Genomic DNA, 22,964 nt, shown 5'->3' with positions numbered 1-22,964 from the left:
ACTGGCCAAAGAAAACAGGGAGGTCAGAGACCACCCAGATTTAGGTGCCAAATGGCTTTCAGTTACTTTTAGAAGAGCAGGGCCTTTGCACACCCGTCCAGGTGTGGGCACATGTGCCGTGCTGCAGCAGGAAGGGCACGCCAGAGCTTCTGCTGCGATTTTACTCCCAGGGGTCTCTGATAGTACCAAGGTCCAAACGGACTCCCAGCACCGGAGTGGAGGCTCCAGCTCCATCCTCCTCTCACCAGCCACCAAAGCACACCGTGGGCATCGCTTTCCTCTGGGAAGCCTTCGACAGGCCCGAACCGCCACCCTCACTTCCCGGAGGGAAGCGGGGGCGAGCTAGGCACCCTGTTGGCAGGATGACAGCCAACAGCTCACCGAAACCGAGCGGGTACGTGCAGCTGGGAGCTGCCCACGCTATCTTCGAGCGCAGCCGGTCGCGGATAGAGGCCACTCCCCTCACATCCCAGCCCTAGTGGGCCGGGGCCAAGGGCACCCGTGGCGAAAGAAGCGGAGCGCGGGAACGTGCTTACAGCCCTCGTCACCCACCTTCCGCGGCACCGAGAGGGTCGGCAGCAGGGCCCAGCCTAGCAGAGGGCAGGGTGTGGAGGTGGCGGCGCCAGGTAAGAGGTTGTGGAGTGCTTGCCCTGAGGAGGGAGAGGGACGCGGGCCGTATGAGCGGCGGTGGCCTCAGAAGCTTGCGTCTCTCTGAAACTATCCCTAGGCTACCCCCTGAGGAACGTCTTTTTAAACCCCTTCCGGCCCCGGGATCAGCCGTCTCCTGAGCTCGGCCTACGGGACTGGGCCGGGCCGGGCCGAGCCGAGCCGAGCCGAGCCGAGCCGAGCCGCGCAGCGCCGCGGTGCCCTGTTAACTGCTGCAAGCAGAGGCAATGGCTCCGGTCGCGGGTTACTGGCTCGCCAGTGCCGTGCCCCCGCTTCCGCGAGGCCGAGCTGTTTCCTGGCGGCGCTGAGGCAGCTGCTCCGTGCAGGGCCTGTCCCGGGCGGCCTGTGCCCCGATCGCGACGGGGGAGGCGGCGTTTGCCGAGCCGGGGGGACTCACAAAGCGAAAAATCCGCTCCCGGGGGAGGCAGCGCGCTGCTGGCGTTGGAGGAGCGGCCTGGTCTTCAGGGCAGCTGCTCAGGCAGGCCTCGGAGTTCGTGAGTGGCACAGACAAGTTTTTGCAGGCTAGTCTCAGGGTTTCTGTTTGTTTATAGGAAGCAAACTGGTTCCGATGCAAGGAGAACGATGAGATTTGGTTGCCTTTCCTTCCGACAGCCCTACGCAGGATTGGTTTTAAACAAAGTCAAAACAGTGGAGACGCGCTGGCGTCCGTTGCTAGCAGCTTACAAGAACTGCACCGTTGCTGTTCATATAGCTGTCCAGGACTGGCAAGATGAAACTTGGAGAGAAATTCTGTTGAATAGGTTTGACATGACAACAAAACAAGTGCAGGATTTGTTGGATAAAGGGGAAAGATTTGGCAGAGGAGTTATTGCAGGTAAGCAACTTCGAATTTTATTTTCCAAGTAGGTTTTCAATAAGTTAATGTTCAGTAAACTATGCACCTGCCTTCTACACTTGTGCTCAACATAACATTAACACTTAGAAGGAGTACCTTAGTTGTGCCTTGGGGGCTATTTCGATCACTGTAAGCTGAAATTCATGAGGGAATTTGTAACTAAAATGTATTCTTTTTCATTGTGTTGGAAATATTAAGTTTCTCTGAGCTTTAGGATAAAGAAATTTAGTCAGGCCTCAGTTCCTAAAATGTATTTGTGCTACAACAAAGTCTAGGCTGCAACTCTAGTGTCTGTACAAAAAATCAAATTGATTTGTGCTAACTCGTCATACAGTAAAACAGTATAACGTGTTGGTTATTACTTCATTTCATGTTAATTGTTGTGGTTTACCCCCAGTGGACAACTAAGCACGGCACAGCCACTTCCTCCCTCCCTTCAGCCTGGGTGGGATGGGGAAGAGAATCAGAAAAGTGGGAAGACTTGTGGGCTGAGATAAAGCCAGCTTAATATGTAAAGGCAAAAACCGGGGAAGCAGGGCTCCATCGTGTATAATGGTGACTTGAGAAAACAAATGTCATCACTCAAATTGTTCCCCCTTCCTCCTCTCCTTCCTTACTCCCCCAGCTTTATATGCTGTGCATGACATCATATGGAATGGGATATCATTTTGGTTAGTTGGAGTCAGCTGTCCCAGCTGTGTCCCCCAGAAGTTCCTAGTCCCTGGAAAGGTGGTGTGAGGAACAGAAAAGGCTTTGACTCTGTGTAAACACTGCTCAGCGGTAATAAAAACATTCCTGTGTGAGCAACACTGTTTCCAGCACAAATGCAAACCATAGCCCCATACCAGCTACTAGAAAGAAAAAGAACTCTACCCCAGTCAAAACCAGCACAGTAATAAATGTCAGTTCCACACTTCTTACCTTTGGAACTTAATGCTGAAACCATTTTACAGTACTTGTAATCAAGTGAAGTAATGATGTGGTGGTGCTTTGCATGTCAAGTATTAAATAAATTCTATTTCAGTTCTACAAGTGCACCATTGCTCTTGTTATTTGGGCAATGAAGTTTGTTCCTGTAGCACAAAGTTTCATCACACAGGCCAGCTTCTGCAGTGAAGGACCCTGGTTTGAGGTGTGTATACTCCAGACTGTGTTCTTCTGGGAACAAATAGGCTGTTTTCTGTATCTTCTGGGAGGTTTACTTTCAGAAAACTTTAGGAGATCAAACAGCCAACTAATTTTATATTTTGTTTTTATACTGCAGGACTAGTTGACATTGGAGAGACCTCATTATATCCAGAAAACTTGCCTCCTGAAAAGATCCTTGAGCTGGAAGACAAAGCTGTTCTCAGGAATCTAGAACAGAAATACTTGACTGTTATTTCTAATCCACGATGGCTCCTGGAACCAATTCGTGCCAGAGGGAGACAAGGCATGTGGCAGGTGGACATCCCTGAAGAACTGATCCCTTCAGAAGCATAGCTGTTGCTCCCATTATTTTTTCTGCCTAAATGCACACTTGTAATTCACCATTCAACATTTTGAAGATCAGTGAGTTGTTTAGGATTCCCTTCCAAAACTAGTTTGAAACAAAATACAGCAGTACTTTTTTTTTGAGAAGAAAAAAAACCAAGATGGGATTTTCATGATCATTACTGGAAACTTTTGATAGTTTAGTGCATTTTGCATATTAAAGGCTTTTTCTTTTTCAAAAAAGAAATATGGTTGAGAGATCATGTGCCAATTTAAAACATAACCTTATGATACAATGATCTATGAGGAAGGTTTGTAGGACCCTTCAGAAAAGCAGTATTTGACACCAGGCTGCCATTATTAACAGGACCTCTGTCTTGGGAGTCCACTCCTGGCCCTACCTTTGTGGGATCACTGAGAATGCAATCATCTGAGAGGAGGCTAGTCCCAGGGGCTTCAGAAGCTCAGGTTTGCTGGACAAGACTCAGTACCTATTGTGTGTATGTGCTGTAACTGTAAAATTGCAAGGACCGGATTTTCCTCATGCACTGGTTAAGCTCATCAGTTGTGAATATGATGGGCGGGAGTGCAGTCTGTGACCCAAGAGCCTGCTTGTGGAAAATTAAATGAGGCAAATATTCTTTGTTTTTCTCATTTAAGATGAAAACTAATAAGAAGCTTTCAAAATCTTATACAGAGTTCAATAAAGTATGAAGGCAGAGGCACCAAACCAGGACAGGACACCTGACAGAGGCTTTGTATTCAGAGAGTTTATTGGAACACGTGAGAGGCTCTGTTGTGTTGGATTACGCACCTTCTCAAAAAGCTGCAGAAGGTACCTGGTGGGACTTGGGTTGGGGGTCCAAGGCCAGTGCCTGCAGTTCCAGTTTGGAGCACAAGTAGCTGATGGGCAGGGGTGGTGGGGTGGAGTTTGGCCCTGAGGTGGCCTTGGCATAGTGCAGCAGCTGCTGCCAGCACAGGTGGAGAGATGGGAGGTGCCAGCCCTGGTGGAAAGGGACATGACCCAGTGAAGCAGCAGCAGCACTAACCTGGATGCCAGCCAGGCCAGGGCTGCTGTGCTGCAGCAGAAGAGGGAGCCAGAGGACTGAGCTGCTGCCCATCTTCTGCTGCCACAGGCTCTTGTGTTTGTCACAGCAGCAGCACATGCTGATTATCAAGGCATGTCTGATGCAGGGAGATGCCCTGTCACGCTGTTTGCCAGGTGTGGACTCCGGGATTGCAGATGTCTCCATCTTTTCCCTTGGACTTGCTGGAAATGGGCTGCTCTCCTCCGTGGAAGTGGTTTCCCACACCAGCTCAACATCCACTTTTTTGGTGACATGCGTGCAGTCTGTGTTCAGTGAAAACTGCTGGAATTTGATTTGCAAGACCAAAGATGGCTTTGTACTTCAGCAGCTGATGTGGCAAATACCTTCTTAAGTATGGGTCATAGTAGAAGTGAAACTGAAAAACGCAGAGGCGAAGAGTTAGTTTAAACCACTGTGAGGCTGGAAACCATAAAAATACACGAACTAAGAATTTTCATTGTGGAAGAGAAATGAAGATGTTAAAAAGGGCTCTCAGGAGTGTTCCAAACCTGGAGCATATAGGCTGAGTAAGAGGGGGTGCTACAGGCATGCTCTTAAGCAGCAAACCCACAAGGCTGGTCACTGCTTGGTAGCGGGGAAGCGTAGGGTTTTCAAAAGCATCCAAACTGGTTTAAAAACCCAACTACCATTACTCATCAGCAACTTGACTGTGAAATGAACACGGAGATAACCATAAGATGCTGATGTGTACATTCTCAGCCTCAGTTAAACACTAAAAAAACACTGCATGTCTGGTACAGCAAGCCACATAGCAAGTATCTGCCGCAAAACATCCCAGTATGAATAGGATCTTTTCACTTGTTCTGTCACTGCAAGTCACCAACATACATTTTATCAGCATTTCTAGTAATGAGAAATGTGAGTTCAAACTCCTTAGCATGAGCCAAGAAACAAACAACAGTCAGAACACATACTGCAATACTCATATGTAGTAAAGGCTAATTTCATTGGGACAGAAATCTGTCCCACTAGACTGTTCTCAGAGTTAGTTTGCTTGTAGAGGAGCCAACATACCTCCCAAGCTGTTTCTTCAAACAGCAAGGTGTTGCATGAGCCAAATTCTGGAAAATCCCAGAGCTTTCTGGTGAATCCGAGCAGAAGGAGGTGCTGTGTGAAGGTCTTCATATTCTCACATGGAAAAATTCTCAGACATCCTCTCCTTGACAGTGCTTCCTCTGAACAGTTCTTCATGGATCACTACCCGCTTTCCATCGTCACCCCACAAAATAAACTTGATGTCTTCAACAACCTTCCAGAACTTCTTCAGAAAGCTGAGGCACATTCAGACATGGTGTCTGCTGGCGCTCTACTCAGGTGAACATAAGGCGCTCTTTTTGCACAGGATTGCCTAGTCCAACTTTGTAAGGACCTTTCTTGGCCTTTACCTAAACTAGGGGGTCACCTAAACACAAAGAGGAGCTGCAAAGATGTGGGAGTACCAGACACCTGTTGTTCTAAGATACTTGATTATAGGTTTCAAAGACTATGTTTCTTTAAAGCACCTGGAAGTCCAAGACAATCTGTCAAAGGTGGTCTTTCTTCAAATGGGAAAAAGCTCTACTGACACTAATGAGTTCCTGTCTTGGAAAAGTTTAATCATTTACACCAACACAAATTTGGTAATGAAGACCAAGCTATGATATTTGGACAGCCTGATCTAGTTAAGGGGTGTCCCTGCTCACTCCTGGGGAAGTTGGACAAGATGACCTTTGAGGGTCCCTTCCAACACTGCAAATTGTCAGTCTGTGAATATTTACACCAGCTGATGGTTCTGGCCTAGACTGCACACAAAGAGCAAGTGGGAACAGCTTTTTAGGCAGCCAGTTTAATGGCAGAATGGTGTATGTGCTGCTCAAAAGGAATTAAACCATGAAACTGGAAAAGCAACCAAAGCAACACTTAACTGCCAAAGCAGGGAAAAAGTTGAAACACTTAGATGAAAGTTTACATAGCTAACTCAAAAACATCACTTAAGTTGTTATACATTCTGTTTCCCTCCTGTTTCCCTCCCAAAAAGCTTTCCAGTCTCACCTGAGAAGTGCAACACTTCTGTGCTCTTGTGATTAGGACAATGATTGTGGCTGAACAGGAAAAGAAGGGGTACTATACTAAGGCATCCCAAGGCATTTAAAACAGACATGGAAATCAAGTGTATATTTAGGACCTAGAAGACACTTAGAATAGTATAGGCATTTCATACAGGGTTTTTAAAAAAATACTTTCAGATAATACTTACACTGTACAGGACAAGACTTGTAAACAATATATTACAATGGTAAAATGTTCATATAAATACTATACAGACAAGCGTGCAACCAACCCATTAGGAAGGTTCACAAATTAGACCACCACATATCTCTGGAAAAATTGTCTGATTATCTTCAAGATTTCTGATTTGTGTCATCCAAGCCACTGATTCTGCAATGCCTATTTTAAAGTAATCAGGACAAGGCATGAGATGAAATACATTTGTCTGCTGATTCCCTGTTCGATTTTAATACGCTACTGTCACCTTAATCTGGCATATCAATGTTTAATTTGGGAGGTGGAATCACATATTTTCCTGGACTCTGTGTAATGACCACTCCAGTCTTTTTTCGAAACATTGCTGGTGCAATTTTTGGTGGTTCAGGCAGTGGTGTTTCTTCTGTTTCCTCATTATCTTCATGATGAAGATCGTAAGAAATATTTCCATATTCTCGTAAGAAAGGGAAAATTTCAAGCAGGAACTGGCAAAAGTCTTTGCGAATTCCAAACCACCCTTAAAAAAAAAATAACTTTATTGCAGAACATGAAACTGAGTAGGCGACTATGCAGTCTTGTTTAAGTTATCTTAATTGTTTGCATATGACCAATATAAAACGCATCAGTGCTGCTTCTCAGGTGTTACTGACCTATCACAGTGTGGGATAGCTGCCCATATTACCATGAGACAGGAATACAGGTTAATTTAGTGTGCTTTGGGAAAAAAGTTGAGATGCTTACAACCAAGAGATGTTTATGTTATCTCTGGGAATGAAGATCCACAAAACTGGTCTACCAAGTGATGAAAGAGGGAGGCCTTATGAAGAAAAGATGTTTTAGCTGTGTTTTGGCTAAAACTAACGAAGCAAAGCTAAAAGAACAAAACCAAGTAGCTTCAAAACAGATTTTGAAAGTTATAGTGTGTGAGCAGACACCCTTGACTAATTAACTGCAAAATGAGTATTAGAAATTTATACCCCTCAGTGTGATGCGCTGAACGACACATATGCTGAACATGTATAACTATGTTACTCACCTCTCCACCCAAATCATGCTAAACATCACCTAGAAAGCAGAGACAGCCAGGGTTAGGACAGGCTGTGCTCCTTTTCCTCCACCCAAGACAGGGACACCTTGGTAAGAACTGCACGTTCGGTGTATGGCTGAACTCTGGCTGCATTACCTTTGCTATGGGGCACTGGCGCTATCACAAAGGTTTGCATCTCCGACTTTGTCAGATGTTATGTGGGACTTACTAATTTGAGATCTAGCAATCCTGAATGTGTTGCATCTGTTACTTTAATTTATTAAATCTATCATTTTAATTTTCTGAACCCATTTCAGGACAAATCCTTTTTGGGCTGCTGGAAAAGTGGCAAAAGTTAATCTTGCCCAACAGGCTTGGTGAGACAGGCAGACATCGGGATCTTACCCACAATGTGAACGTACGACAATGTTACAGTTCAAATTCTATACACACAAATGCACATACATGTAGGAATAAGAAAACAAAAAAGCAAGAGGCACAACAAACACTAGAAACTTTACTAAAATGACCTGACAACAGTAACAGACACCTCTGGTTTCTTTCGTTAGAGAATACACACAAAAAAACCCTTTCTGAAATAATAAAATATATTTAAGCCTGGTGCTACAGTCTGTTTCCATAATTTTTAAATACTTACAATGATTTCCTCCTTTTTGTCCAAATGTTGTTGCCATTAAAGTTATTAGTGAAAGCCAGAGAGGAACAAATATGGGTATAAAAGAGAAAGAATTATGTCCATCCAGTCTGTGTACTAGTAAGATCTAAATAGGAAAAAAAAAAGTAAAAAATACAATGCCAGTTTAATTGCAATACCCACTTTCAAGTTTCTTCAAACATTGTGCTGACCCCAGACCTTTAACTTCACATGTCTGTGATGAAAAATGGCCTCACAACAGAACTATGTAATTACCGTTCCAATGTGAGTATTTTACTCAAGTAAAACCTTCAAAAACCTAGAATTCCTTCATACCCAAACCAAAAAGCAGTATTCTCACTTTATTCAAAGACAGACAACAACGTTCCTCATCCACTGAGAAAAGGCCAAGATGCATCAAACACATCATGCTTTTTCTTACCTCGAATGTGAGCAGTGGAACGACAATTGTCATCCAGCTGACAGCCATTGTTATGTGTGTCCTCCTTTGCTCAGCAATCACATCCATAGAGCGCAAGAACAGCACAGACCATACAATATAATAGAGCACTACTAGACACAGAAAGGACATCAAGATCCACAGTGGAACACAGACAACCTAAAAGAAAAAAAGAGATTAACTGCTTTCCCTGTCCCTAACAGAGACACATTTTTATCAGTTTGATTTGTTTCAGGAACCGTTTTTTTAAATAATAAGAAGAAATTTAAGTGTAATACTCTTTAACTAATATAATCTGCAAGAGAAAAGTGTTACAAATTGTGCTGCACTCTTACAAGCCATACCAGCTCTTTGAGGTTTCTCAGCTTTGTAAACTCCATTAAATTGAAACAATTCAAAATTAAAGTAGTTCAACTTTAATGAGACTTCTGTGACATACTGGCTTTAATAGTACCTGAAATTGATTTTAGAAAGTCTTTTCACCACTGGAAACATTACTTGAAATGCTATCTAAATTAGATCCTTTTCCCATTTCTTTTGAAAAATGGAAAAAAACAGTCACAGTCATGTCAGATTACCAGTTTTATGGTATTTTACAAAAACCCAAAGATAGAAATGGCACTTTTGTACTCTAAAGGCACTCGGGACAAGAAATCTGAGCTATTTTGACAGAGACCACTTGCACACCAAGTGGATTTACATGCATTGTAACACAACACAAAGCTAGTTATTTACCACACCCTATTTACCAACACGTTTCCTAAATCACCAGTCATTGTCACAGCTAGTTTAGTGTTCCCGTTGGAAGTTTTTGGTTAGGTTGTCCATCTTTCACCAAAAATGCAAATGCCCAAAGAACAGCCTCTGTCTCCCATGACCACTGAATGAAATGCCAAAGCTTTAGTGAAAGATTGTCAAGCAAGCAAAAACGCAATCTGATCATACATTAACTGTTCCCTAAATATCTTTAGGAAATTCAGCATTTAAACAAGAGTAAGAACACTTGTTACATACAAGCCAAGGCCATCTGATGATCTCATCCAGTCTGAGCGCAATAAATATGAACTGTAGAATATTGACTGAACACAAGATTTCCAGCTAGAAAAAGAAAACACATTAGTTAACTCTTAGCATGATAAAGCTATTCACAACATAACTAAAACATCTGACAGAAGGGTTCTTCTGGCTTTGTGCTTAAAACTGCTATATGAAGTATCACTTGCATTTACATTAGATACTATGAATTCCTATATCTGGGAGGCTGTGATCCCAATAAAGTAACTACAGAGGCAGCTGTCTCCTGAGGAAAGACCTTTCTGGCACAGAAAAAAAAAAAATAAAAGCACTACCTGCAGCATTAACTAGAAGGGTTAGAGAGAGCCTCAGCTTTATCTGGGGTGGAAAAGAAATACATAGAATAATGGAAGATGACATCCAGATTCAATCATTTGATGTATAATGAGAGATATTTTAAAATGACACTGAAGACACTTGGGTTTTAAGGCAATATGGAAAAGTAACACTTCTCATTAGTAATGTCTTGTTTGCCACTGTAAGAACCCTGAAGTATACTACATGATCAAATAAATAAATCAATGAAGTTTGTGTCTAGCTTAAGCAAAGTGAACAATGAAATAGTCAGACCTGGCAAGACTAGAAAAGACTAACTGAAGCACTTGAGTATAAGTTAGAAACATTTTCTATCTCAAGAAAATGTAGGGATTTAAGACACCTTTCAAATGTGTTACCTCTTACTAACACAAGATTGTGTACTATGATCTCTTGGATCAATGCCTTCACAGCACAGGGAGTCAAAAATCCAACAGGCAGCGATTACTTGCCTACTTCAGAGACTGCGCTGAAGGCTTCACTTCAAAAAGGCTGAAAAACTAATTTAAAATAGTTTTGTATCACTGGCTTTCACAAAAGAATAAACCATCAATCCTCTCCCTACCACACTCGAGCATAAGGCTGAGCAGCCTGAAAACTGAGTGATCAAGGAGAAGTAAAAAAATTAAAAATAAAAAAGTTAAATCAAGTGGATCAATTGCTATAAATATTTTTTAAAAATCGAGTTAACTTTTGAGCTTCGTATGTCAAGTGCATGTATACTAGGAGTGGCTGCGCTCACCATTTAATGAATTCAACATGCCTTAAATGGTGCTTTAATGACTGTAAAAATAGTTAAAACACATAAAACCCACCTTTTCTTTAGCACACCAAAAACACACAGGCAAAAACCCCACCACATACTTACTGATCACTTAATCAGTAGACAATGTATTTCAAACTAAACCAATTTGAAAATAATAGATTAACTACTTTGATAACTTATGCCAAAAATCAGTATCCTAGATTAAAGACAAGCTCTTTGTGTTTCTAGGAAATGAAAGGGAAATAATAAAGTCTTCCCAGAGTAAAAAGAAGAGAACATACAACAGCTCTAAGTGAAGGTGACATGAGTAGAAAATACAGAGCAGCTGTGAGGACACTTGTAAGTCAACAGGTAGCCAAGCATGATCCAGTAGAAGGAAAGTACTTCTACACAAACTTTACTCTTAGGAAGAGTTAACTGTGACTAGAACACTGCAAACTGAAATTTTATTTGCAATAATTTTTAAATCAACAGTTTATGGCATCAGTTTACCAGCCATCCTAAAAACCACTTTGCAAAAAAACATTTCTCTCTTGATACTTGCCTTATGGTAATGTTGGAGAAATATTCCTTTGAAATTGAAAAACCTGAAAAAATTAATCTCAATTAAAATTCTGATTTTTAGATGTCATAGGGTTGTTTGAGGCCATAGCAATAAAAAAGATCCTTAAAAAACAAATTCAAAAAAAATTCTAAATTTATTGTCAAATGCCACAACCATGGGAAGATCTTGAGAATCCTTGTGGAGCTCTTCTAAAACTAAAGGGACTGAGTTAGAAAGGACAGAAGATATAGAGAGAAACTAAAAACCTCTTGTACTCTCCACATTCTCAGAGATGATGCACACAGATTGGTACAGTATGACATTTTCAACCCTGATTATCAGGGCTCTTGAGGTTGCGTTCTGCCCAGGTACAGTGCTTACTATCAGCGGGATTTTCTTCAGTATTCTCTGTTTTACTGTCTTGTATTAGTCCATATTGCAGAGTTTGTGGCGAGTTCTTGTAACACACAATAATAAAACACGCTGCAATTTGATACTTGAAAAAAAGCTAAGTGATTAGAAAAATTCTATTACTCCTGATCCTGATACTTCACTCTAGGAAGTCAGTGCAAACAACTAATTGAACCGATGCAGTCATCCATACTGTGCTTTACTGAGAGATGAGCTGTAACGAAATTCATAAGAATCTCACACTGCCACACATCTGACACATAACAAATGAAGCATTACCTCCAGAGACCTGTCATGTCGGAATCCCCACACACAAGCTGCGACTGACACTGGAGATACAAAGAATAATGGCATGAAGACCAGAAGCCAGAAGTGGGTTCCTCGTTCGATCCTGTCACACACCAGAACTTCAAACATCAGCAGCAGCAGGTGGATGCCTACTGCGATTAACATGGCCTTGAACTCCACACAGGTTTCTCCTTCGGCTCTGAAGAGAGGATAAGGAAGCATTCAATTTACCTGTCAGTAGGAAAGCATGCTGTTCTGCAAACACCCCAAGACACTGTTTACTATTGTTAAATTTCAGATAGTCACATTTGTTTTGATTAAACATATACATCATGCTCAAATAGTCACTATTAAACTATACTCCTAATGACATCAGAGTTCTGTCCATAAAGCTGCACACTTAAAGTGTCTTACTCAAGGAGAGCAGTGACAGTTTTACAACTTGAAAATTTTCTAAGGATTCCAGAGCTGTGCAGGAAAAGCAGCATTTTTTTGCTACTACTTGAAGACTCATATATCATGCAGGCTGTTAGAAATAAGCTAACTCTAAAATTATATTTGGTTTCTGCACCGGTTTTCACTGAATCAATATCTTTGCCCAGAATTTATTCACCAAAATCAGTCTAGTGCCACAGAGTAACTATTAATAAAAAGTTAAATGCTTGCAAATTAACAGCTTCTGGAAGCTTAGGCTTATGTTTTGTAGAAACCTATTTATGAATTTGATTCAGTATGGAAAACACATTACATTCTCTCTTTTTTGCAAAATAAATACCCTCAACTTACCGATACTGTGGGTTTCGGGCCCATACTCCTGTTCCAACTGAGGCACCAACAATCACCATTAGCTTCCAGAGCCATATTGGAGCAAATACAGCCCAGTAACTCCATTGAATTTTGTCATCCAGACGTAGAGAGAGCAACACGGAGAAAAGCAGCAAGCAGGCATAAATAAGAAATTTGCTATTAAACAAAAAACCCCACGTCAGACATGAAGGCAGGCAACTTAACACAAATTTTGTAGAGAACTAGAAAATCAGTCACAACCAAAATGCAATCAAGATACTTCCCAACACAAAATGTGTTAAACTTCTTTGCAAAGAATCAAATCAGTTCTGAAGAGTCAAACGCTTCACCATAAACATAGCAAGTCATCTCTTTCACTTATAAAATCATTGCTTCAAGGGAATACATCAAAAGCATTCTTGCATGACAAACAATGTACAGGCATCTATCAGTAGTTTCCTCCCACGGGGATCCAGTCAAGAGCTCTATTATTAGAGGCCCAGAAATAGATCTACATGTTTTTAGAAAATGTGTTCTTTCATTGCAAATGAAATGAGAGAGGTTTTCACGTTCAAACCCATGCTACATAATTTATGTAATTTTATCCATATTCTTTTTAACTAAAGAGCAGAAGAAGGTAGAGAGGTTTTTTCATTTTAAAAATTCAGTTAGAAAAAGCAACGTTACAGAGAAAAAACACAAACCACGTTTAAAAAATTTTAACACACTAGCTAAGTTGGTGATTATAGAGTGAAGTTTCCATCTGGAATACTGACCATGGTGCTTACAAGCATAAAATAGGTATGTTGATATATTTTATAAACCATTCAACCTAGGAACGAATAAATGTATCCGGAACGCTTGAGAGCAGTGGCACTGCAACCTCCTGTACCACCAGAAATCAAAATAATTACACAGCACATGATTTCCTCACACTACAGGAAGGGAAAAAGTCACCCACCCATTCACCAGAGAATCACAGACTTCTTGCTAAAACACGTAATTAGGCTTCAACACCACTTCAGTGCAGTAATTACATGTATTTTAAAACATGGATAAACTAAGGAACAGAGTAAACACTTGATACAGCAGCAGTAGTCAAGAATACCACCCTTACTCCAATAGCACAACTACAACTACCCACTTTCATTCATCATAGTAAAACATCCAATAGATGAGCATTGCCTTGTTTAGGTATCAAGTTGCCTCGTCTCTACTCAGAACAAGTGTCTCAACTGCTCCTTAATGAGAAAAAGTAGTTTTGTGTAAGCATCTCCTCCTATACTTGATGAAACTACCTCAGGATAGGATGATACACCATCACAGCCACTCTTCACACCAATGAAGGGAACCCTCAGCTTCCTAGGCTATTCATACTTTCCCAACATTGTGTTTAATTTGTACTTTCCCTGGGTCCTCAATAAATACAGAAGTAAAATGCCATAGAGTAAAACACCACTGCTCCCCGAGCGTTCCTGGAAGCATCAAAACATTGCAGATTATCTGCACAAGTGTAATATTCAGCTTGCTCACTCATAAATTAGACAGCATCCCAATAAGCTGCAAGCATTGCTTACCAATAACAAAACTTACAAGCTTCTGAAACTTCTGTTCCTACTTTTCCGTAACTCCCAAACACACATATTTAAGTAGTTTATTTCAACCTCTTTGCAACAATGCATTTCCTGCAGCATTGGTTACCCTTCCGTTTGTGTGAACAGTCAATTGAAGGCAGCTTTTTTGTAATTGCAATCATGTAAGGCCTTTTCCACAAGCAAGATTCTTTCAGGACTCTTGGTATTTCATGCCACCCTGCACAAACTGCTTGCAGGTCTTTTCTGTAGTCTTAAAATAGCTGGCAACAGCAAAACCAGTAAAATTCAACTCATTCTTTCAGCTTACACGAATTTGTACTTGCTCGGAAAGACAGCAAGAACTCAAACTGAAGCGACTGTCACTTGTTAATTGTAAGAGAGCTGAATCTTCATCAGCAGCTCACCGTGTCTAGACTAGGTCTAGATCTGCAAAAAATAAGCCTTAACCGTATGCTAAGTGCTTGTGTTAGCACATGACGCAACTTCTTTCCTTTCCAGTATAAAGCTTTATAACCCGAATCGTTCCAAAACCAGAATAAGATTTGGAGTAATATGCAGAAGTTAAATAAAAGATGTTTGGAATTTGGCCTGGCAACCAGATGACGGATGCCCGTTCTTGCAGCCGCCCTGCCCAAGCGCCAGCCGAGGGAGCACGTACAGACACCCGCGGGCGCTCGGAGGGAAACCGGTCAGGAGCAGCGTGTTCGGAACACCCCAAGAGCCGCCTATACCGGAACGCTCTCACCCACCGCGCGGAAGGACCACCCGAGGCTCAGCTCCATAGATCAAACGCTCAGCGTCACACACTCTCACGCTGCTCCAGACCGGCCCGGCGCCGCTCCTGTTTCGGCCACCGTGGCCGTGGCGCACAGCCGCATCGAGACCCCACGCCGAGAAGCTGAGCCGCGGGCTGGGAGGAGTAGAGAAGCCGGGCCCGCCGGTGCTTACTCCCGCGCCCCTCGCCGTCGGCTCCGCCTCGACCTAGGGACAGCTCGGGCCTCGCCACCGATTCCGGATGTCCCGCCACCGACGCGAGAGAGGCGAGCCTCCGCCCAACAACAGCACTACGCCGGGGCAGCGAGCCGCTGGGACCGGACCAGGTGCCACTGAACCATCGGGGCGGACCGGTAGCGGCCCCCAGAGCGGGCCCTGACGAAGCGGCACGGATCGAGGCCATTAAGCGCCAGACCACCCTCACCTGGGGTTGAAGTCCTGGAACAAGCCACGCAGGTTCATTGCGGCTCGACCCTCCTCCCCGCCACTCTACCAGGCACACATGGCGCGCCCACCGCCACCGGAGCCTGGCCTGTCCGCGCCGCCGCTCCGCCTTCGCCGGAACCGGGCAGCCGTCACGGCTCCGCGCACGCGCGCCGCCCGCCAGGCCTCACAATGCGTTCCGCAGCCGGGAAGCGGGCGGCTGTTCCACCGGGCCTCATGGGCGGGCATTACGCAGGCGCCCCGAGAGAGGCGGGAACTGCCAGTACATGGGCCGGGCCGCAGCCGTCAGCAGAGTCAGAGTTTGGCTCTTGCCCAGCCGGGCCCCTGTTACCTGGGCGGGCGCGGCTATGCATCTACGAGGACAGGTCTCTTTCGGGGCCTGGCCCATCGGGGCTGTGGCTGGCAGGCCGGGCCTTACAGGGAGAAGGGATGACGTAGCCCGCGCCCATCGCTGCTGAGACCGCCTCCTGGGAGCGATGGGTGAGGGGACCAAGGCTAAGGGGACTAAGGGGCCGGAGCTTCCGCAGCGGCCGGCAGTGCGGTGGCCGCTGGAGCATGTGGCCTTTTGCGTTCGATATTTAGCTTTACTAGATGTCATAATCCAATGTTCAGCGAAGTGTGTGTGTGTATATATATGTATGTATATATACATAACTTATTTAACTTTGGGGGAAGCAGTATGGCCTTCTTTGGCTTACATATAGAAAAGTTTTTGATGAACTAGTACAATGCTGCAGCCTTTACTAGAAAAAAAAAGGTCCATGTAATATGTCAGAGTCTATGAGGCAGAATGGTGTTTCTATCCAGTTCCTTTGCAGGCTTAAATTTATTATGGATGATTTTATAGATTACCTGATGAATTTGAACTAAAAATCCCCATAGTGCCTCACTAATTAAGATTACGCTGCAAGTGAAATGCTAATAAATGAAAAATTCAATCATATCTGAAGCTCTAGTTTCTGCTGAAAGATTTAAAAAAAAAAAAAAGGGCTTAAAAGTAAATGGTCTAAGTCTTCATTCATTGCTAACAGGACTGCTAATTTATACCAGCTAAGAAGCTAGACTTACATGCAGTGTGACTTATTAAATGCCATAGCTACTTGTGGGCCTTGGCAGTGTTCATAAACTAATATGATCTACTCAAAGATGTGATTCGTCTGGAGATACTCACTGGCAAACTGTAGATACAATTTTGACTCCATTGACAATGGCACAAGTAGCTGACAGACTTCCACACCAGGAGCTTTCTGCGCAATATATTCAACTGATAAGGCAAGGGTACATCAAAGGCTACAAGAAAGCACTGGCATGTCAGCACTGGCAGTGCCAGTGGGGAGGGTGTGTGAGGAGATTGGTAAGAAATCAGGATGAGAAAGAAACATGAAAACGGAATGAAATAAAAGAGACAGGATGAGGGCGAGTCAGTTTTCAGAGACTAAGATGAAAAGTGCCGGTATGACAGGACCTGTGGCAGAGCAGTGCACAAATTTCTAAGGAACCAAAGAATTACCAGACTTAAAAAACCTAGAAACTAGAACCTTAGTTTTCACTCTGTTTTTTTCAAAAACTGAACCTTACTAGTATAGTAGAAAACATTTAAGCATATTGCATTTATCCAAGATAAAATACATCTACTGCAATGCATAAAGAAGCTACTAGACAAGATAGTACTTGTAAGCATTATCCTCAGCCAGATGTAATCATAAAGTCAAAATAATATCAACAAAAAAATTATCTTGAGGACTATTAATAATTCAGAAGTCAAATAAAGCAGCATGCCATTTCTAAGAATATTCATGAAGGTCTGTAGGAGTAAATCAGGAAAGATTTCTTCTACAATTACAAAGTCTGGATGACTGCCCAGGCAGCAAAATAGTTCCTACAAGGGACAAAGAACTAGGAAAGAAGTCCCTAGTTACAGAAAACATGATAGAGACTAAGCTATTAGATAAATAGACAGATAGATAGAGGAGGTAACTAGATATAAAGAGCTCTTTGCTGTTGAACCCAACATGCAGGTGCTGCAGATGAGGAAACCTCTACCTACTTTATCTGCTTTTCCCCCCCAAAAAATATATAGGAAATTTATCTTCTCCAACTGCTTAGCAGCTGCTGTTGGATCTGACAAACATGGTGGGTGATATTGTTCTGCCTGTAAAATACCTGTTAAATTTGTGATTAAGCTCAGTTGATGTACTTTTGTACTGTTACTTAGGAAAGCTGGGGATAAGTTTTTGGCTTGAAGTCAAGTTAGGAGCTTTCTTAGATCTTTTGGTGGTCTTGGGTTTCTTGATTGCTGTGATGGTGATGTTGAGGAGAGTTGTGCAGAAAAGAAATCCATCAATTCTATTGAGTTGGTATGTTATGGTGATTTAAGAGTGGGAGGAGGAATATGAGGAGAGGCTAAAAGAAGCAGCAAGTCATCTGCTTTCTGTTAAGACTCTGGTCTACTGCTGGTTGAGATTTGAACACTAGGAATTTAACTGAATCCCCAGAGATTGTTTGTGTGGGAGACCAAACAAGCATTTTGTTTTCATTCCATTTATCTAATTCCTCAAATTAGTTACCAGAATCATATATAGTGTCTTATTTTAGAGTCACTGCCATTACTGCTTTCATAAGTCATCTGCTTGTATTCTTATTCTGCTTAAAAAACCATAAGCCAGGAGGTTCCTTATCCTTGACCAAAGCTAAGCGATGGAAGGAAAACCTGAATCAGCCTTATAATTTGTCAAGCTTGCTTCTCTGCTGACAGTCAGCCTTGACTTTTCAAACATACCTTGTAATTCATATATACTGTTTGCTTTACAAACTTCTCAGGGTGTCAGTGTTAGAAGACTGGAATACAGTAACTTGTAAAGGGAGGACAGCAGCTCAGACTTAGGTGGCTGAGAGCATAACCATGAACTCTTTCTGGGATCATCTTTTATGGTATATGACAGAACATCAAACTGGTTGCAAAAACAACTCTTCTGGTTTGAAAATCCCCATCTGAATCTGTGTTGATTTTACTGTAGGCGTTACTGTTAAGCATTTATTCACAGAATAAGCAGAATTGACCAGCAATTGAAAAGAAGAGATTGCTCAATCTGTTACGAAATCTTTAGACCAGTCTGTGATTTTGCACAGTTAAAACCAGTAATGATCTAGTATCTGTACAGATGTTATTGTTGTTGGCATTGCATGCAGCTGTATATTTTTGAAATTAGGGCCCACAGTTTCAAACAAGCAAGACTCCTAGGCCCCCATACCAAATCAGTGCTGTGGGTGCCATAGCTAATATATCTGCTGTTGTCATGAATGTCTAGAATTATGGATGCTTTCAGTGACATATCAACTGTCATTGAAGCAGCATGATTTTTCTCTTCCTGTGTTTCCAACTTTTGGCACGTCTCTTGTGACAGATTTGTCAGGTCTCTATAGCATTGAAGATTTCAGTACATAATGACCAATGAACTACCCTCATGGTAGTTTTGTGGTGATTGAAGTGGGAACCTAATATAGCTCTCACAAAAATCACTGATGGTGGTATCCTTGTTGACTCTAACAAAGTCAAAATGAGGTCTGAAGGACACAGGTCAACCTGACCTGGGCTTAGATTTCTTTAGTTTGACCAGTGCACTATATTCATATTTTAGGTAACATTTTCTTCATTAATTAAAAGTAAACAGACCCAGAACTAGTCAGATTTGATTTTTGCTTAAGTGCTTTTTCAAACACTGTCACAATGAGACTTCTTCATTGATATTCTTGTCACGTCCTTTGGAGAGTTTTGGGTTTTTAATCACTATTGAACTTTGTCTGTTCAAGTTAGCACAGTGCTGATTTTCATATTTTCTTTCAGCTCACACTTTGTTCTTGTTTAATTGCCAAAAGTAATAGTCATCCAAATTCTAAACACAACTAACCAAAGTGCAGATTTTCTGCCCTGCAGTAGTTTATTCTATGACTAGAATTTACCAAATAGTTTTTCTTTAATAGCAAAGCATCACATTTCTTTGCTATATTTAAAGGTTTTCGTGTATCTTGTTACCAAATAATGTATCTGCAGCAGAAGAGTCCTTCTATAAATGAAAAGAAAGCATTTAATTTTCAGTGTATTTGAATAAAAAATGGCATAAATTTACAACTGGGAAAAAATGCATTAAGTAGTTTATATAATAGAAATACAACATCCCTTTGGTTTACCTTTAAACGTTGCATTTAATTTTAATATAGTAAACTGCAACTGATTGTACAGGTAGAATATTTTATATAAAATTCATATGGTTTTGCTATAAAACTCATTATGTAGTTGGCTAATGCACCTTACTTCCATTATGAGGTTGACTAATCAACTTAATCCAACACCAAGTAATTTAATTTTATAATTTGTGTTCTTACTGAAAAAAATAGAGGTGTTTAGCATGAGGTTTCTAAGTAATTAAGAAGAATTACAGTACAGTTCTGCTAGTGTTTTCTCTAAATTGGCTATGGGTTTTGTTAATTTCTACTTGTGATGGTTTGAAACTGTCTTTTTAATTTTTCCTTGCAAAGTTCAAAACAGAGAAAGTGAAAGAATGTAAATAAGTCACTATTGGGTGTAAGAAAGCAAAATAACGATTGTTCTAAACACTTCCATTGGATAGATAGAAATGTTTAAGAACTATTACCCAAAACAAAGTAGGCACTCTGCACATTCTGCGTTCGGCAGTGGGGGCAGTTGCTGGGCTGTCTGGCTGCTGTTTCTTCTTCTCTTCTGGCTGAAGATAACACACTGACCTTGGCAGCTAAGTTAACAACTTTCTGCTTAACTAACTCTGCTTCTCTGTCCAGGGGGGTCTGGGGGGGAAGCTCCTGGGAGAGAGAGGCCCCTTTGGGAGGGTCCCCTTGGGGGGAAGCAAAGGGAGATCGATTGTGCTTTTTCTGTTGATTGTATATATTTGTGAATGTTGTGAATTTTGTATATTTGTACATATTCATTGCATTTCATCTGCTTGTAAATACAGCTTTTCATTTGCTTCCAGACTGGGCTAGCCTGGTTATTGTTGGTGGGGGGGGAATTTCAGCTCACACCGACACACTTTTTATTTTTGGCGCTCCAACTCGGGGCTCGATTGCTTGTTTGATTTATTTCTGCTCAGATTAGGAAGCAAAATGAAGCTGTTTTGGATTTTGAGTAATTTTATTTCCTCTGTTATCAGTGTGATTGTCTACAGATGGGCTGTTTCCTGCATGATAGACAAGATTGTGAGATACGTGGCATATAAGTCGTTTCTTTGGGTTAAGAACAAGTTACTGAATGTTGGTGAATTCTGTTATGGTCTTATTGGGCTAAGAAGCTATGGTAACTCAACTATGGATCTGCTAGCAGACACATATGAGTTTGTTACTCCTCTTACAACTACAGAGGGTCTTTGTAACCAGTGGTACCCTAGATATCTTGTACTAGCCTTAATCTTAAATTTGTTGCTTCTTGGAATAATCATATGGCTACTGATAGCACTGTATCAAGAAAGACATAAGGCTACTTGCTCTTCCAACTCTGCTGTGAATGTGAAAACCAAGCCAGTAAATTTGGTGGCCACTGTAACCAGAAAGCGTAAAGGAGATGCAGATGCTGCAGGAGATGGTGCAGATGGAGATGAGGGTCCTTCTACTCAGGGTCCCTCTGTTAAGAAAGATCCTTCTGATGAGGAAGAGAGGGTTAGCCTTAAAACTCTGGTAGACCTCTTGAGACCCCACATGGATGATGGAAATGTAGGTCAGGATGTAGACCCTAGTAGATTAGCAACTGCTGGTAGTGCCTCTGAACTCAAAGAAATTCAACGGAGGATTAAAATAGGATTATGGGGACAGCGACCTCAGGATGATGATGATGATGAGGATGAGGATGACATACAGTCAGCTAATGCACCCAGACAGGAAATTAGACATGTGAGGAAGGATTACATCAGAGGAGATAATGAGCCAGTCCTGTCTTGGCTAGCCAGGTGTTTTGATATGGGAGCCCCAGCATTGGTGGTAGGTGACAAGTCGGCCTCTCAGTTGGGGATGCTCTCAAAGGATACAGGCATAGACAGGCACCTAGGCAAGTGCATTGGTAAAGTTTCTCTGTGGGCACGCCTCCTACTGGCAGTCTCGCTGAGGTACCCCAGCAGAGATGATTTACCATGGAACCCTAAGCCTTGGACCACAATAGCTGAGGGAATCAAGCGTCTGAGAGAGTTTGCTGTGAGAGAAGTAATGTATGGAGATCATAAGACTCTGAATCCTGATGAAATTCCTGTTGGAACAGGCCTTGCCAAAAAGCTCATTAAGCTTGCTCCTCCTAATTATGCCACTATTCTGGCAAGCAGGATTGTGGCAAGAAATTATGGTGGAGCACCTCCTACTGTTGGCCATTTCACTGACCAAATGAGGCAGTTGGAGGATAGTCTTGCACGTACTTCTTTGGTTTCAGCCATTGAAACTTTGTCTGGAGAAATGAAGAATTGCATGAAAGAGCTGAAGGAGGAACTTAAAACCTCCATATCCAACTTGATGAAGGGGGATGATTCTAATTCCTCTTCCTCCAGATGGATACAAGTTTCAGCTGTTAGGAACAGACGTGCTCCAAGGAGGCCATTCCAGAATAGGTCAAACCAAAACAGACAGCAGAGGCAATCACGTGGCAGTATCTGGATAACTCTGCGTGATCAGTTTGGTGAGAACATGAACAGATGGGATGGTCAACCAACTTCTGATCTTTTCAAGAGGTTACGGGAGCTGCAGAGGGGCAGATCCCGAGGTAGCAATACCAGGAGGGTAGCTGTCGCTTCCTCAGTTTCCCAGAACAACTCTGATAGCTCCAACAGTGATCCTAATTCTGGTGCTGGACGTTGTGCCAGCTGTACATGTGGAGGTAATCCCCACCATTAGGGGTGCCCTGCCTTCCGCCAGGGGGAGGTAAGGGATAATGGAGATAACAGAATCTATTGGGATGTGTACATCCAGTGGCCTGGCACTTCAAAATTTCAGAAGTACAGGGCCTTGGTTGACACAGGAGCTCAGTGCACCATAATACCATCAAATTATCAAGGGGGAGAATCTATAACTATTCAGGGAGTCACTGGTGGATCTCAAGAGTTGTTTAAGATAGAGGTTGATATAAGTTTAACTGGGAAGCAGTGGAAGAAACATACTATTGTAACAGGTCCTAATGCACCTTGTATTTTGGGAATTGACTTTCTGAGAGAAGGGCGTTTTAAAGACCCTAAGGGTTACAAATGGGCTTTTGGAATAGCAACTGTAGAAATTGATGGAGGAAAATTGAAGTTGTCCATTAGACCTGAGCTTTCAGATGAATCTGCAGTTGTGGGACAACATGAGATAGAGGATGTAAAGCTGCCGGTTGCTTCTCAAACTGTGCATCACAGACAATACAGAACCAACCGTGACTCTTTGGTGCCCATTCAAAACTTGATTCGTCAGTTGGAGAGTCAGAAGGTCATCAGCA

General features: G+C 42.3%; 2 protein-coding genes across 2 annotated transcripts; one reads left to right on the top strand and one right to left on the bottom strand.

Moving 5' to 3' along the window:
- Positions 1-527: 527 nt before the first annotated feature.
- LOC128972585 (protein EOLA1-like) lies at positions 528-3,266 on the top strand. Its single transcript, XM_054388647.1, has 3 exons — positions 528-626; positions 1,218-1,501; positions 2,787-3,266. The coding sequence occupies exons 2-3, from the start codon at positions 1,249-1,251 to the stop codon at positions 3,002-3,004; spliced, it is 471 nt and encodes a 156-aa protein (XP_054244622.1). The 5' UTR covers positions 528-626; positions 1,218-1,248; the 3' UTR covers positions 3,005-3,266.
- Positions 3,267-3,766: 500 nt separating this feature from the next.
- Positions 3,767-15,505, bottom strand: TMEM185A (transmembrane protein 185A). Its single transcript, XM_054388453.1, has 8 exons — positions 15,468-15,505; positions 12,675-12,851; positions 11,880-12,087; positions 9,505-9,588; positions 8,473-8,649; positions 8,034-8,157; positions 5,119-6,865; positions 3,767-4,459 (listed from the first exon to the last, which is right to left on the bottom strand). Exons 1-7 carry the CDS (start codon positions 15,503-15,505, stop codon positions 6,618-6,620), a joined length of 1,056 nt encoding a protein of 351 aa, XP_054244428.1. The 3' UTR covers positions 3,767-4,459; positions 5,119-6,617.
- Positions 15,506-22,964: the final 7,459 nt, after the last annotated feature.

The sequence above is a fragment of the Indicator indicator genome, chromosome 17, assembly GCF_027791375.1.
Source record: "Indicator indicator isolate 239-I01 chromosome 17, UM_Iind_1.1, whole genome shotgun sequence".
NCBI classification, from domain to species: Eukaryota; Metazoa; Chordata; class Aves; order Piciformes; family Indicatoridae; genus Indicator; species Indicator indicator.
This window is presented reverse-complemented; position numbering and strand designations above follow the sequence as displayed.